Raw genomic sequence first — 16,448 nt, 5'->3', positions numbered from 1 at the left:
TTTTTCGTTAGTCGTAAATCGGATGAAATTAGTTAAATTTCGTAATTACAATGCAATCTCTGACTGTTGGGTTATTTAGCAATCATGAATGCATGTTCAATGTGGATGGTTTATGTAGTTTGCCCCAGGTGATCTTCTCCTGAGGAGGGCAGTCATGATTTCAATGCCTCACCTTTCCAGGTTTTGAAAAGCCGCGACTGAGTTTGGAGTGTTGAAGGGATCGGCTGTTTGGATCCAATTTTAGTTTCTCCGTGAGCTATTTGGAGTCACGGGGCGCTTTCACACTTCCTTGGGACTGTCAGATACGAGCAGCATCAGCCACATGCTACGTTCCTGGACAGTTGGGTTTAACATTTTAGGCAGAAAATTGTGTCCCACTTCTGCAGATCTTGATGCATTTGAGGCACACGTGGGATATTCTCTTAGGGTCAACTGTCCTGGTGTATAAAACTAAACTGAGCCTTTGGGGGAAAGGCATGATGTGAATTACACCTCCAGCGCTGCATGAAATCCTTCCTGGTAAATAGAAGGGTATCAACGTGCTTTATGGGTATCATGGTGCTTTATCTGCAAGCACTTTATCTGCCTTAACACTCCGGGAAAACCCTGACAATGGAGAGGGGCCCTGGCAGGATGTGTTGATCCATACACAATCGCACTTTTTTGTCCAGTGGTCAATTGCTTGAACAGATGCTTTCCTATTCTTTCTCTGAGGGTTAATGGAAAGACAAGGCTTAAGGAACTCCTCTGAGCACAGTTTCGAATGGTGTTTTTGCAGCCGCGTTGCAAACCAAGAGTAGGAATTAATGCCCAAGGGGACTTTGGAATTTGGTCTTCAAACAATACCTTCCTCTCCCCTTTTTGTTCCTCTTCCTGGGAATAAAGATAAATGATTTTCGATTGTAGAGGTTGCTTGCCTCATTGAACAGGGCCTTTGCGTTCAAAAACATTCGCTCCGATTTTAATATTTTTTTTATTATTAACATACAGTAGAGTTTCACTTATCCAACACTCGCTTATCCAACGTTCTGGATTATCCAACGCATTTTTGTAGTCAATGTTTTCAATATATCGTGATATTTTGGTGCTAAATTCGTAAATACAGTAATTACAACATAAAATTACTGAGTATTGAACTAATTTTTCTGTCAAATTTGTTGTATAACATGGATGTTTTGGTGCTTCATTTGTAAAATCATAACCTAATTTGGTGTTTAATAGGCTTCTCCTTAATCTCTCCTTATTATCCAACATATTCGCTTATCCAACATTCTGCCGGCCCGTTTATGTTGGATAAGTGAGACTCTACTGTAAATGATTTTCGATTGTAGAGGTTGCTTGCCTCGTTGAACAGGGCCTTTGCGTTCAAAAACATTCGCTCCGACTTTAATATTTTTTTATTATTAACATACAGTAGAGTCTCACTTATCCAACACTCGCTTATCCAACGTTCTGGATTATCCAACGCATTTTTGTAGTCAATGTTTTCAATACATCGTGATATTTTGGTGCTAAATTCATAAATACAGTAATTACTACATAGCATTACTGGGTATTGAACTACTTTTTCTGCCAAATTTGTTGTCTAACATGATGTTTTGGTGCTTCATTTGTAAAATCATAACCTAATTTGATATTTAATAGGCTTTTCCTTAATGCCTCCTTATTATCCAACATATTCGCTTATCCAACATTCTGCCGGCCTGTTTATGTTGGATAAGTGAGACTCTACTGTATATAGAAATAGAATACATTGAAAGAGTGAGAACAATTATTGAATAAAAAGTGAAGGAAAAAAGAGGGGGAAAAAGGAGAGATAATGAAAAAGGGAGGAGAACTATAAAAAAGAGGGGGGAAATATATAAAAAGAAAAACATTAAAAATAAATAGAAGAAAAAAAATTGAAAAAAATTGGTCTTGACTTCCTTCCAGTCCTTTGTGGTTTGGTTCTTTTCTAATTCTGCTGAATATTGTTATATTACTGTACCTCTCCCAGTAATTATTTGTTTCGTCTTCTTCTAAAATACTTTTCTACCTGATCCCAGGTTGTTTGTTTTATAGGCTTACCCGAGTTCTTTTTAATCAGAACAGTCAATTTGTCCATGTCCTTAATGACCATCAATTTAATTCTCCATTGATCCAGGTCTGGCATTTCTTCTAGTTACCAATACTTTGCATAGGTGATCCTGGTTGTTGATGTCATATAAGTGAATTAAATGTCCTAATTTTGCGACATTATAAAGTCCTTTAATATTATCTATCAGTGCTGTTACTGTTATTTATTTAAGTACAGTAGAGTCTCACTTACCCAACATAAACGGGCTGGCAGAACGTTGGATAAGCGAAAATGTTGGATAATAAGGAGGGATTCAGGAAAAGCCTATTAAAAATCAAATTAGATTATGATTTTACAAATTAAGCACCAAAACATCATGTTATACAACAAATTTGGCAGAAAAAGTAGTTCAATACGCAGTAATGCTATGTAGTAATTACTGTATTTATGAATTTAGCACCAAAATATCACAATGTATTGAAAATATTGACTACAAAAATGTGTTGGATAATCCAGAACGTTGGATAAGCAAATGTTGGATAAGTGAGACTCTGCTGTATTTATATTCCGCTTTTCTCGCCCCGAAGGGGACTCAGGGCGGATTACAATGCACATATACATGGCAAATATGTGAGTAGATCAATAGGTACCACTCCGGTGGGAAGGTAACAGTGCTCCATGGCCACATGACTTTGGAGGTGTCTACGGACAATGCTGGCTCTTCGTCTTATAAATGGAGATGCGTACCAACCCTCAGAGTCGGGCAGCACTAGACTTTATCTGCCATATAAAATCCAGATTATCTGCTTTGAACTGGAGTATATGGCAGTGTAGACTCACACAATCCAATGTGGATTATCTGCTTGGATAATCTGGATTATATGGCAGTGTGGAAGTGGGCTTGGACTGATGGTGACCCTATAAATGAGAGACCTCCAAATCACCCTGTTCGGGTCTTGCAAAATCAGAACTGCCATGAGCAAACTGGGACCTTCTTCCACTGCTGGTGGTCCTGTAATAAAATTAAAGTGTTCTGGAAAGAAATACACACCAAAATTCAGAAGATGTTACAGATTAGAATAAATATGGACCCCAAAATTATGCTATTGGGAATGTTAGATATAGAATAAATAAATAAAGAAGTTCTATTTAATTATTTAATTACCGCAGCAAGGATGACCGTAGCCAAGTCTTGGAGAAATAAAGATATTCCGGAAACAAAATGCTGGATTAATAAAATCCTAGAAATAATGAATATGGACAAATTGACGTACCTGCTAGGAAACAATCAAGGTCGTCCAAGAAAACAAACGAACTGGGAAATGATTAAAAAAAATACTTAAAAGAGGAAAAAATGAAGATTTTAATTTGAGATCTAAGAAAATTAGATTATGTACAAAACCCCATAACAGGAGAAAGGAATGATCTGGGTTATCAGGATGAATTCAAGAACTCAGGAAAGGGGGAAAAGATGAGACCCAACGACACCATGCAATAGTTGGAAGTTTATTTTATATTTTACATGTTCTTTTTTGGCTGTTTATTGGTTTATTTAATTTGTACCACTTTCTTCTTTTTTATTTTCTTCCCCTTCTAATTCTTTTTTCTTCCCTTTTTTCCCTTTTTTTTCTTTTCTCTCAATTCTGTAATTTCTTCTATTGTATGTTTTTGTCTGTGTTTATGTTGAAAAGAACACTAATAAAAATTTATTTATTTATTTATTTTAAAAAAAGAACTGCCATGGATTCCTACACTGAGACAATCCAGGTTTAGTCCCCGTTCCGGTTGCCTTCCACTTTACCATGCGTTGTTGTCCTTTTCCATTTGACACATCATCACATGATATTTATAAGTACAATAGCCTCTATTGAATCTGATCTACTTCGAGACCCTTTCATTTGCCTTTGGTTTCTGTAGAATTCAATTTCTTTCCATGGTATTCTACATTGTCTGAGAGCTGTCCAAGGTTCTGAACTGTATCCCCAAACACATTCAGCACCTTGGAGAGCTCCCTGAAACTGGCTCACAACCTCACTGAAATGGAAGCCACTAAATCAGGCAAATGTGTCCTATAGCGTCTAAATGAATTAATCGTGGCAAATGAATATTTATTTATTATTTACAGTATTTATATTCCGCCCTTTTTTCTCACCCCAAATGGGACTCAGGGCGGATCACATTGCACACATATAAGGCAAACATTCAATGCCATATAATATAGAACAGAGACAGAGACAGACGCAGAGGCAATTTAAACCTTGGGGTTGTTGTATGTCTTTCGGGCTGTGTGGCCATGTTCCAGAAGCATTCTCTCCTGACGTTTCGCCCACATCTATGGCAGGCATCCTCAGAGGTTGCCTGCCATAGATGTGGGCGAAACGTCAGGAGAGAATGCTTCTGGAACATGGCCACACAGCCCGAAAGACATACAACAACCCTGTGATCCCGGCCATGAAAGCCTTCGACAACAAATTTAAACCTTCTCCAGCTTTCTGAGGGTATGCTTGATTCCGGCCACAGGTGGAGCAGCTGCTTCATCATCCACTGTGATGGCACTTCCTCATTCCAACGGCGGCTGGGTAATTTTTATGGTGTCGTAAATTAGCCTCCCCACATATAAGTGGTACCTAAATTTCCTACTTGATAGATGCAACTATCTTTCAGGTTGCTTAGGTCAGCAACAAGCAGGGGCTATATTTTATTTTTTTAATTGTCGGGTGCTTACCCCAACACGGGCTGGCCTCGAACTCATGAGTGATTTATTGCAGCTGGCTGCTAACCAGCCTGCACCACAGCCCGGCCCCAATACTAAAGGCCCATTGTGTGGAAACACTTCCATGTCTAGAAGTCTCTCATTTTTCTGTCTTCTTTTCAAAGGGGATTTTTTTTTTTTTTTCGTGTCAGGAGTGACTTGAGAAACTACAAGTCGCTTCTGGTGTGAGCCCCCGGTAGAGTAGTGGATTAAAGCCTTGTGACTTGAAGGTTGGGCTGCTGATCTGAAAGCTGCCAGGTTCGAATCCCACCCGAGGAGAGCGCAGATGAGCTCCCTCTCTCAGCTCCAGCTCCATGACATGAGAGAAGCCTCCCACAAGGATGGTAAAAACATCAAAACTTCCGGGCAACATCCCCTGGGCAACGTCCTTGCAGACGGCCAATTCTCTCAAAGGGGAATAAGAGGGAAACAGAGCTTTTTGAATTCCAGGCCAGCTTTTATTTTTTTTCCCCCCATCCATCTTTGTTCCTCCTTTTTTCCCCCCAGCTCTTTTCTGTAAGCCCAAACTTATGGCCCGATTCCAATGCGTAGCCTCCATGTGTAAATCTGCCTTAATTGCATTTTGACTCCAAGCCATTAAATTTAATATTTGCTCAAAGCTTTGGGAATCCGTGCTCCCCGTTCCCCCGGCTGCCAATAACTCACGGTTATGAGTAAATTGCAAATGGTCCGGAGGCCGTGTCACATTTTCGGGAAAGCTTTTTTTTTGGAAAGATTCCGTTTAATGAGTCTGTTTCACCTTGGCTCCTGGCTTCTTCCCCACAACATCCACTCAGATGTGTGTGAGTGTTTGTCTTGGTTCTTTGGGAACGGCTCTCGGCTCTTTGGCGTCCTGCCATGTCGTCCCATTGGAAGGGCTTGTTTATACCGTGCGCCTTTCTTCGTCCCGCAAGAATCCCGGCTGTAGTGGGATCCCCTATTTTCCCATCTCGTTTGGTTCCCAAATCCATTGGCATGAAGCCGATCTCAGAGACTTCCTGCTGAGTCTCAATTGCTGCTGCTCATTCGTTTAGTCGTCTCCGACTTTTCGTGACCTCCTGGACCAGTCCACACCAGAGCTCCCAGTCGGCCGTGGCCACCCCCAGCTCCTTCAAGGTCAACCCAGTCACTTCAAGGATACCATCCGTCCATCTCGTCCTTGGTCGGCCTCTCTTCCTTTTTCCTTCCATTTTCCCCAGCATCGTGATCTTTTCCAAGCTTTCCTGTCTCCTCATCCTTTTCTAAATCATATATCACTTTTATTGCATTGGTAAATTTTTCTCCCATATCAAATTTTGTATTAATGTCTTTTTAAAAAAATCCCAATTTAAGTTATCAAATGCCTTTTCCGTGTCCAAAGCCAATATGGCAAATTCTTTCCGATGGTTCAGTTCATAATATTCTATTAAATCTAATACAGTAGAGTCTCACTTATGCAACATAAATGGGCTGGCAGAACATTGGATAAGTGAATATGTTGGATAATAAGGAGAGATTAAGAAAAAGCCTATTAAACATCAAATTAGGTTATGGTTTTACAAATTAAGCACCAAAACATCATGTAATACATCCCATTTGACAGAAAAAGTAGTTCAATAGGCAGTAATGCTACGTAGTAATTACTGTATTTACGAATTTAGCACCAAAATATCACAATGTATTGAAAACATTGACTACAAAAATGCATTGGATAATCCAGAGCGTTGGATAAGCGAGAGTTGGATAAGTGAGACTCTACTGTACTAGCCTTATGTTATCCTTCATAAATCTATTTGGTAAAAATCCTGTTTGGTCTTCTTCAATCCATCTTCTTAAAAAAATTTTAAACTCTTTCAGCCAGGATATTCGCCAGAATCTTATAGTCAGTATTAAGGAGTGAAATTGGTCTATAATTTTTAATATCCATTTCGCATGTTCCATCTTTATGAATCAAAACTAACAAAGCTTTCCTGTCTCCTCATGATGTGGCCAAAATACCTCATCTTTGCCTCCAATATCCTTATTTATTTATTTATTTATTTCCAGTATTTATATTCCGCCCTTCTTTCTCACCCCGAAGGGGACTCAGGGCGGATTACAATGAACACATATATGACAAACATTTAATGCCAACAGACAAACAACATATATAGACAGACACAGAGGCATTTGACATTTTTTTCCAGCTTCACGATTCCGGCCACAGGGGGAGCTGTTGCTTCACTGTCCACTAGTGGCTGTACTTCCTCATTCCATTCCTCGTGTTTTGCTGGCAGTTTTATGATGTTGTAAAATAGTTAAATTAGCCTCCCGCATAAAGCGTACCTAAATTTCCCTAATTGACAGATGCAACTGTCTTTTGGGGCTGCATAGGTCAACAGCAAGCCGGGCTATTTATGGTCGGGGGCTTAACCTGACCCAGGCTTCGAACTCATGACCTCTCGGTCAGTAGTGATTTATTGCAGCTGGTTACTAGTCAGCTGCACCACAGCCCGGCCCTCCTTCCCTCCAATGAGCAGCCACTGGGCATTATTTCATGGAGGATGGACTGGTTGGATCTTCTTGCCAAGGTCCAAGGCAATCTCGGGATTTTCCGCCAGAATGAAAGTCCAAAAGCTGTCAAGTATGGACTGATTGGATCTTCTTGCAGTCCAAGAACCAGACATCCTGAGGAGTGAGGTTGAATGGGCCTTAAGAAGCATTGCTAATAACAAGGCAGCAGGAGACAACGGGATCCTAGCTGAGTTGTTTAAAATCTTGAAAGATGATGCTGTGAAGTATGGACTGGTTGGATCTTCTTGCCAAGGTCCAAGGCACTCTCAGGATTTTCCTCCAGAACCAGAGTTGAAAAGCGTCTCTCTTCCTTCGCTCAGCCTTCCTTATGGTCCAGCTCTCGCATCTATAGGTCACTATGGGGAATACCATTGCTTTCACTATGCCAGTGTGATGTCTCTGCTCTTCACTATTTTGTCAAGGTTGGCCATTGGTCTCCTCCCAAGAAGGAAACGTCTTCCGATTTCCTGGCTGTAGGAATCTTCACGCCTAGAAATACAAAGTCTGTCACTGCCTCCACGTTTTCTCCCTCTATTTGCCAGTTGTCAATAGGTGTTGTTGCCATGATCTTGGTTTTCTTGACGTTTAACTGCAGCCTGGCTTTTGCACTTTCATCTCTCACCTTGGTGATAAGGCTCCTCAGCTCCTCCTCACTTTCGGACATCAAAGTGGTATCGTCTGCATATCTGAGGTTGTTAATGTTTCTTCCAGCAATTTTAACTCCAGCCTTGGATTCCTCAAGCCCCGCACGTTGCATGATGTGTTCTGCGTACAAGTTGAATAGGGAGGGTGAAAGTATGCAGCCCTGATGTCCGCACTCCTTTCCCAATCTGGAACCAGTCTCCTGTTCCGTGGTCTGTTCTGACTGTGGCTACTTGGTCTTTATTCAGATTTCTCAGAAGACAGACAAGGTGACTTGGTCTCCCCAGACCACCAAGAACATGCCATAGTTTATTATGATCCACACAGTCAAAGGCTTTAGAAGAGTCAATAAAGCAGGAGTAGATGTTTTTCTGGAACTCCTTGGCTTCCTCCATTATCCAGCGGATACTGGCAATTTGGTCTCTGGTTCCTCTGCCTTTTCTGAATCCAGCTTGGACATCTGGAAACTCTCACTCCATGTCTTGCTGGAGTCTGCCTTGCAGGATCTTGAGCATTACCTTCCTGGCATGGGAAATAAGGGCCACTGTACGGAAGTTTGAACATTCTTTAGCATTTCCCTTTTTTGGTATCGGGATATAAATCGATTTTTTCCAATCTGATGGACAATCTTGTGTTTTCCATATTTGCTGGCATATGGCATGCATCACCTTGACAGCATCATCTTTCAAGATTTTAAATAGTTCAGCTGGGATCCCATCGTCTCCTGCTGCCTTGTTATTAGCAATGCTTCTTAAGGCCCATTCAACCTCACTCCTCAGGATGGCTGGTTCTAATTCATTCACCACACCGTTTTTGGCTTTGGACCGAAAATGGCTATCTGGCTGCCCACCCGTTTTCGGAAGTTGGGAGAAAACAGATATGAGGGTCTACTGGTATCCAGTCAGAGTGGTATCATCTGCATGCCTAAGGTTGTTAATGTTTCTTCCAGCAATTTTAACTCCGGCTTTGGATTCGTCAAGTCCCGCACGTCGTATGATGTGTTCTGTGTACAAGTTGAATAGAGAGGGTGAAAGTACGCAGCCCTGATGTCCGCACTCCTTTCCCATTCTTGAACCAGTCTGTTGTTCCGTGATCTGTGTCTCAATTACTCTGTCCTTTTTAAAGGTCCTGCTCTGAGCTCCGTTTTATGACAAGGTGGCCTTTGAAAAAATTGGTTTTTGGAAATAGAATTTGTTTGGAAAGATCGTCTGTTCTCGCTGCCGAGGGTTTTGTTTCTGAGTTCTTGGGAAAGGCTCAGGAGGAAAGGATCGTTGGACTTGGCTGCGTTGCGCTTCTTTTTAATGCTTCTTTTGTGCAAAGGTTCTCAAAGCACTCACTGTGCAAAGGGAAAAGTAAAAGCTTTTCTCCTTATAATTGGAAACTCAGACAAACTAAAAAACAAGGCCCCTAAAATAGTTTTATTTGCGATGTCTTTGGCACTGACTGTTGGCAACTCCATTGAGTGGGAGTCCTACAAAAAGACATCAACATTTGCAAAGTTCAAGTTGTGGAAATTCAGGGCAACGGTGGCTTTCTTGTCTCAATCTATCCATCCATAATACAGTAGAGTCTCACTTATCCAAGCCTCGCTTATCCAAGCTTCTGGATTATCCAAGCCATTCTTGTAGTCAATGTTTTCAATATATTGTGATATTTTGATGCTAAATTTGTAAATACAGTAATTACAACATAACATTACTGTGTATTGAACTACTTTTTCTGTCAAATTTGTTGTATAACATGATGTTTTGGTGCTTAATTTGTAAAATCATAACCTAATTTGATGTTTAATAGGCTTTTCCTTAATCCCTCCTTATTATCCAAGATATTCGCTTATCCAAGCTTCTACCGGCCCATTTAGCTTGGATAAGTGAGATTCTACTGTATTGCCTTCCTTTGTTGGAAGACTGAATTAGGAAACAGGAAAAAAAGGAAGGCTGTTTTATAGAGGGATTGAGTCAAGAAAGGCCCAGTGTTGCTATCGTCTGACAAATATGGATAATAGGCTCGTGCATAACTTTGTTTTTAATTCATATTTCGCATCAAATTTGTTCAATTCATTCATACGAATCAATATTAGAAACATTCAGGAAAGGTGGAGGGGAATTTAGAAATTGAAACACTCACCGATAATTTTTGTTAAGATTCTGTTACATTCAGATGCCTCCCAAGGTCAGTTTAATTTTCAGTATAAGCATTAAGCAACTTTGGTAAAGCCAACAGAACAGAAAGTGCTTTAAAAACCAATATTTTTTCTTTGTCCTGATTGCCATAAGGAAAGCACTGCATTCTGGGAAATGTAGTTTGGGAAGGTGAGGCCTCCTATGGCTGAGAATGCAAAAGGCCCTGCCCTAAACTACATTTCCCAAAATGCAATGCTCGACATCTGAAGGATCCAATGAGGGCTGCTGTGAACACTGCCAATCGTTTAGAGTCAGTCTAATAATCTATATATATATAAAAGAGTGATGGCATCAGGGCAGCGGACAAAACAACAAAACTACAGGCCCCCCAACCTCGAAATTTGACAACACAACCCATCATCCATGCCTCTAAGTTGATACAACAAAAACAAAAGAAAAATAAAGTCCTAATTACAGGGAAAGGAATAATAGTTTTTATCCAATTGCTGCCAGTTTGAAGGCTAAGCTCCACCCACTTGGTCTCCTAGCAACCTACTCAGCCCAGGGGACAGGCACAGTTAGGCCTCACTTAAGCCTCTTCCACAGATTATCAGATTTTAACTGGATTATATGGCAGTGTAGACTCAAGGCCCTTCCACACAGCTATATAACACATTTAGAATCTTATATTATCTGCTTTGAACTGGATTATCTTGACTCCACACTGCCATATAATCCACTTCAGTGTGCATACTAAACATTAAGACAACCATACAACAGACATTCAATACCACCACTACCTCAACAATTTCTCACCAACACCACCAGACAACGCCACAGCAACGCATGGCCGGGCACAGCTAGTAAGAAATAAAATTATTGAATCTGCAAATAGGACTTAAGTAAGTAATAGTATAAATCTGTGATAAATTGAAGTTGTGTGGTTGTGTGTCATAAAGACAGCCAAGCAGAAATGTATCCAATTGTCTGGTGATGATGTGGAAAAGTGAATAGTGGTAGTTAAAGAACACATTCTATGGATTATTTCTGCGTTTGATTTATTAAAATATTCCCATCCAAACCCAAGTAATGAAGGTGGAGATATTACCCTAGTGATTCAACCCTAGTGAATTGGAAACGCCCCAGGATGGATGATGCAAGCTTTGGAACTGAATGATAAATCTTCTTGCTTATCTAGTGCTTTCCTCGCTGCCCTCCCGAGTCTTATCTTCCTCCTGATTTCTTCACTGCCGGTCTCCGTTTTTATTTGTGACTTGGCAAGGAACAGAAAATCTTCATGTTGATGCCTTCATCATCCATTTTTCAGATGCGTAAATCACAGATAAAGCTGTTCTCGTAGAGTTTAGATCTAGGTTTAATTCTTTCCCCCTCTATTTCAGCTATTTGGTGTGATCTGGTCCATTTCAGCCTGACTTCATGTAACATTATTATTATTATTATTATTATTATTATTATTATTATTATTATTATTATAATATTGTATGACACAGCAAACGAGATATATATGCTGGATTTCATATCACAAAATCCCAAGTCGAACACTTCCCAAGTGTCTAGGACTGTGTGATGTATTTTCGGATGATGCGTGCAGATCCCAGCAGGGTGGCCTTTTGCAGTTGGCAGATCGTAATTTTGTCAATGTCTATTGTTTCCAAATGCCGGCTGAGATCTTTTGGCACGGCACCCAGTTTGCCCATCACCACCGGGACCACCTGCACTGGTTTCTGCCAGAGTCTTTGCAGTTCAATCTTGAGGTCCTGAGAGCGGCTGAGTTTTTCCTGTTGTTTTTCGTCAATGCGACTGTCACCTGGGATGGCGACATCAATGATCCAAACCTTTTTCTTTTCCACAACTGTGATGTCTGGTGTGTTGTGTTCCAGAACTTTGTCAGTCTGCATTCGGAAGTCCCACAGTATCTTTACGTGCTCATTCTCCAATACTTTTGCAGGTTTGTGATCCCACCAGTTCTTTGCTGCTGGGAGGTGGTACTTGAGGCATAAGTTCCAATGAATCATTTGGGCCACATAGTTGTGCCTCTGTTTATAGTCTGTCTGTGCAATTTTCTTACAACAGCTGAGGATATGATCAATGGTTTCATCGGTTTCCTTGCACAGTCTGCATTTTGGGTCATCAGCTGGTTTTTCGATCTTGGCCTTAATTGCATTTGTTCTGATGGCTTGCTTATTGTTGTTGTTGTTGTTGTTGTTGTTGTTGTTGTTGTTGTTGTTGTTGTTTGATTACAAACAGCTAAGTCAACCAATGTTCATTTTTCTTTTGTTTTTGTGTTTTTTCCTTTTTTTTCTTTAACTTTTTTCTCTCTCCTTTCTTTTCTCTTCACTTTCATTGTGCTCCCACTTTTGTTGTATACATTGTTGAAATCTCAATAAAAAATTAAAATATTATTATTATAATTAATAATAATAATAATAATATTTTGCCCTTCTCCCCGAGGGGACTCAGAGCGGATTACAGCATGTAAACAGACACAAGCAAACATTCAATGCCTTGTTACAATTACATACAATGAAATACAAAGGCAAAGGCTTCTCCTTTCATTTCCGGCTCTGGAGGCAGCGCTCATCTCCATTTTCAAGCCGAGGAGCCTGCGTTGTGTCAGGGAATCGCAGACCCCGATATGATGGATGAGCCAGGTCCCACCTTTGCTCACCCTGTCAGACCACTTTGCAAACGGCAAAAAGCATCACTGACAAAACACGACACCTTCACTGATTTATGTCTGCTGAAACTCAGCGGCTCTGAAAGCTTTATTTTACAATATTTACAATGCTAAACTCCAAAACTATCCAGACACATGTTGCATGTCTGTCTCACTCAAAGTCCATTCTCTCTGTGCGCATGTGCACAGAAGCACCTCCTGCATTCCACAGTCTGTGATGCATCTTCCTGTCAAGTAGCTCAAACAGAAGTCCTTGCCATTTGCCCATCCAGCAATCTATCAGGGTTGGCTGCAATTAACTCCTTGACTGCTGGAATGCTTGCCAGAATGAAATACATACATATCACAACAACAATAGATTACACATTTCACTCCATATCAACAAAAACACTCTTACTCTCTCTCTTAGGCGATCCCTCGTAGTTCGAGGATGATGGTCCTCTATTTCTTGGAAGATGCCTGTGCGTGATTTTTTTTTAATGTGTGGAGGTCGGTGCATGGCCGGTCAACATACAGTCTTCACAGATTGAGGTCCCAGCAGTGGTGTGATTAACACAACGAGAGTGGCTTCTCAGTCTGTTGCAGCCTTCTTCTGCCTTCACAGCCGTTGTAACATGTACCATGTTATTCTCCGCCTGCTCCGCCGTTGAGGTCTTTGGGTCTTCGGATTGTTCTTGGTCTGGATCCTCCCCTGTGGCCACTCCTGGGAGTGTGTGACTCCCGTGGTTGTGCCCTCAGGTTCATTGGAATACGCAAGCCCCCTCACCACGTCAAGGTGAAAATCCATCGAGGGGGTGTCTATGGACATGTTGTCCGTAGACACCTCCTGGTCATGTGGCTGGCATGTCAGCATGGTGTCTTTTTGCCTTCCCTCCGAAGTGTTGAATCTACTCTATTGATCTACTCAAATTTGTGTGTTTTTAAACTGTTAAGTTGGCAGGAGCTATGGCTAACAGTGGGAGCTCACCCCATCCTACGGATTCGAACTGCCAAACTTCAGGGCAGCAATTCAGCAGCACAAGGGTTTAACCCATTGTGCTACCGTGTTTCAATCATCCACTCACACTCTTTGTCATGGGCAGTGTGTCTCTTTTCCCAGACCAGTCCTGCCTCAGTTTCCCTCTTGTTGAACACGTAGGTGATGGTTCTCCTTCTCTTTCCAGCCTTGGTCGGCTCCATCGGCATGGGCATGGTCTTCCTTTGCTCTCCTGTCGTCAGTATCTTCACCGACCGGATCGGATGCAGGACCACGGCGGCCTCCGGAGCAGCCATTGCCTTCATCGGACTCTTCTCCAGCTCCTTCACCAAGTAAGTTTGGATGCTTGGACTTTTTTTCAGATCCTATAACCTTGCAACAAACTTTTCCCGCATTTCCTTCCAAAGTGGTTCGTAATTTGCCCAAAGAACATCAGCTCCGGGGGACTTTCGAGCTTTCCTTTGTAGTCCTGCTTTTGGTCCACTCCCACCTCCACTTAATGTGTGTTTGTATTGAGAATTATTATTATTGTTATAGTTATTTTTATCTTATTTTCTTCACTTAGATGAGAGTCAACAGTGGCAATTATGGGGAAAGAGGCAATTTTGAAATCGTAGTTGTGTGTCCAAATGGACCCCCGACTCTCTCTTAATGGAGGCTAAATGGGACCTCTTCTCAGCAGCCTTTTAATTCAAAGACATCCGTAACAATCTCTTAGCAAGTTTTCAGTCTCTATATATATACACACACATATCAGGCAAAGTACATGGGTTGGAAAGTTCTTGTTGAGTTTTGCGCGAAACATTTTTCATGGGCCTTCGGGGAAACAAATTGCTTTTCTACGACTTATCGCTCCAAAGAGTTCAATCCATCAAACCGTTGTTACGGAACCAGTTGTGTAGATTGGTTTTCTCCAGATTGGTGGCTTCCCAGATGGGGTGCAGGTAGTACCATTCATTGGATATGCTGGTTGGGGATGATGGGCACTGCAGTACAAAGCATTGGGACCATACTAGAGAAGAGATGATAGGCATTCCAGTCCAGTTATTGTACCCATACTAGAGTAGAGAAGGGATGATAGGCATTGCAGTCCAATACATCGAATCCATACTAGAGTAGAGAAGGGATGATAGGCATTGCAGTCCAATACATCGAATACATACTAGAGTAGAGAAGGGATGATAGGCATTGCAGTCCAATCCATCGAATCCATACTAGAATAGAGAAGGGATGATAGACATTGCAGTCCAATGCATTGGGACCAGAGTAGAGAAGGGATGATAGGCATTGCAGTCGAATGCATTCAGGCCAGAGTAGAGAAGGGATGATAGGCATTGCAGTCCAATGCATTGAAATCATACTAGAGTAGAGAAGGGATGATAGGCATTGCAGTCCAATGCATTGGGACCAGAGTAGAGAAGGGATGATAGGCATTGCAGTCCAATGCATTCAGGCCAGAGTAGAGAAGGGATGATAGGCATTGCAGTCCAATGCATTGGGACCAGAGTAGAGAAGGGATGATAGACATTGCAGTCCAATGCATTGGGACTAGAGTAGAGAAGGGATGATAGACATTGCAGTCCAATTCATTGGGACCAGAGTAGAGAAGGGATGATAGGCATTGCAGTCCAATGCATTCAGGCCAGAGTAGAGAAGGGATGATAGGCATTGCAGTCCAATGCATTGAAATCATACTAGAGCAGAGAAGGGATGATAGGCATTGCAGTCCAATGCATTGGGACCAGAGTAGAGAAGGGACGATAGACATTGCAGTCCAATGCATTGGGACTAGAGTAGAGAAGGGATGATAGACATTGCAGTCCAATTCATTGGGACCAGAGTAGAGAAGGGATGATAGACATTGCAGTCCAATGCATTGGGACCAGAGTAGAGAAGGGATGATAGACATTGCAGTCCAATGCATTAAGACCAGAGTAGAGAAGGGATGATAGACATTGCAGTCCAATGCATTGGGACTAGAGTAGAGAAGGGATGATAGACATTGCAGTCCAATGCATTGGGACTAGAGTAGAGAGGGAATTATAGACATTGCAGTCCAATGCATTGAGCCTAGAATAAAGGATAATAGGCACTGCAGTCCAATGCATTGGAACCAGAGTAGAGAAGGGATGATAGGCATTGCAGCCTAGTGCATTGAATCCATACTATATCAGAGCGAGGATGATAGGCATTGCAGTCCTATACATTGAGACCATACTAGAGTTGAGAGGGGATGATAGGCATTGTGGTCCAATGCATTTGGACTGTAGCAGTGTAGGGAAGGGGTGATAGTCCTTGGAGCCCAGTGCACTGAATCCATACTAGAGTAGAGAAGGGATGATAGGCATTGCAGTCCAATGCACTGAGACCAGAGTAGAGTAGCAAAGGGATGATAGGTATTGCAGTCCAGTGCATTGAGACTATACTAGAGTAGAGAAGGGATGATAGGCATTGCAGTCCAATGCACTGAGACCAGAGTAGAGTAGCAAAGGGATGATAGGTATTGCAGTCCAGTGCATTGAGATTATACTAGAGTAGAGAAAGGATGATAGGCACTGCAGTCCAGTGCATTGGAACCAGAGTAGAGATGGTCTTTGTGTTTTTCCCTTGGCCCAAGCAATCTCTGGGTGTTTTGTTTGGCCGATCTGCACCAAAAAAGGAAACATAAT

The 16,448-nt window shown here is 41.6% G+C and overlaps 1 protein-coding gene across 1 annotated transcript in view; it reads left to right on the top strand.

Moving 5' to 3' along the window:
- slc16a2 (solute carrier family 16 member 2) overlaps positions 1 to 16,448 on the top strand; it is a 104,327-nt gene that overhangs the window by 62,893 nt on the left and 24,986 nt on the right. Inside the window, exon 2 of the mRNA XM_062964099.1 lies at positions 13,967 to 14,111. Coding sequence (XP_062820169.1) covers positions 13,967 to 14,111 — 145 coding nt within the window. The remainder of the gene's footprint in view (positions 1 to 13,966; positions 14,112 to 16,448) is intronic.

This window comes from Anolis carolinensis, unplaced genomic scaffold (assembly GCF_035594765.1).
Source record: "Anolis carolinensis isolate JA03-04 unplaced genomic scaffold, rAnoCar3.1.pri scaffold_12, whole genome shotgun sequence".
Classification (NCBI taxonomy): domain Eukaryota; kingdom Metazoa; phylum Chordata; class Lepidosauria; order Squamata; family Dactyloidae; genus Anolis; species Anolis carolinensis.
This window is presented reverse-complemented; position numbering and strand designations above follow the sequence as displayed.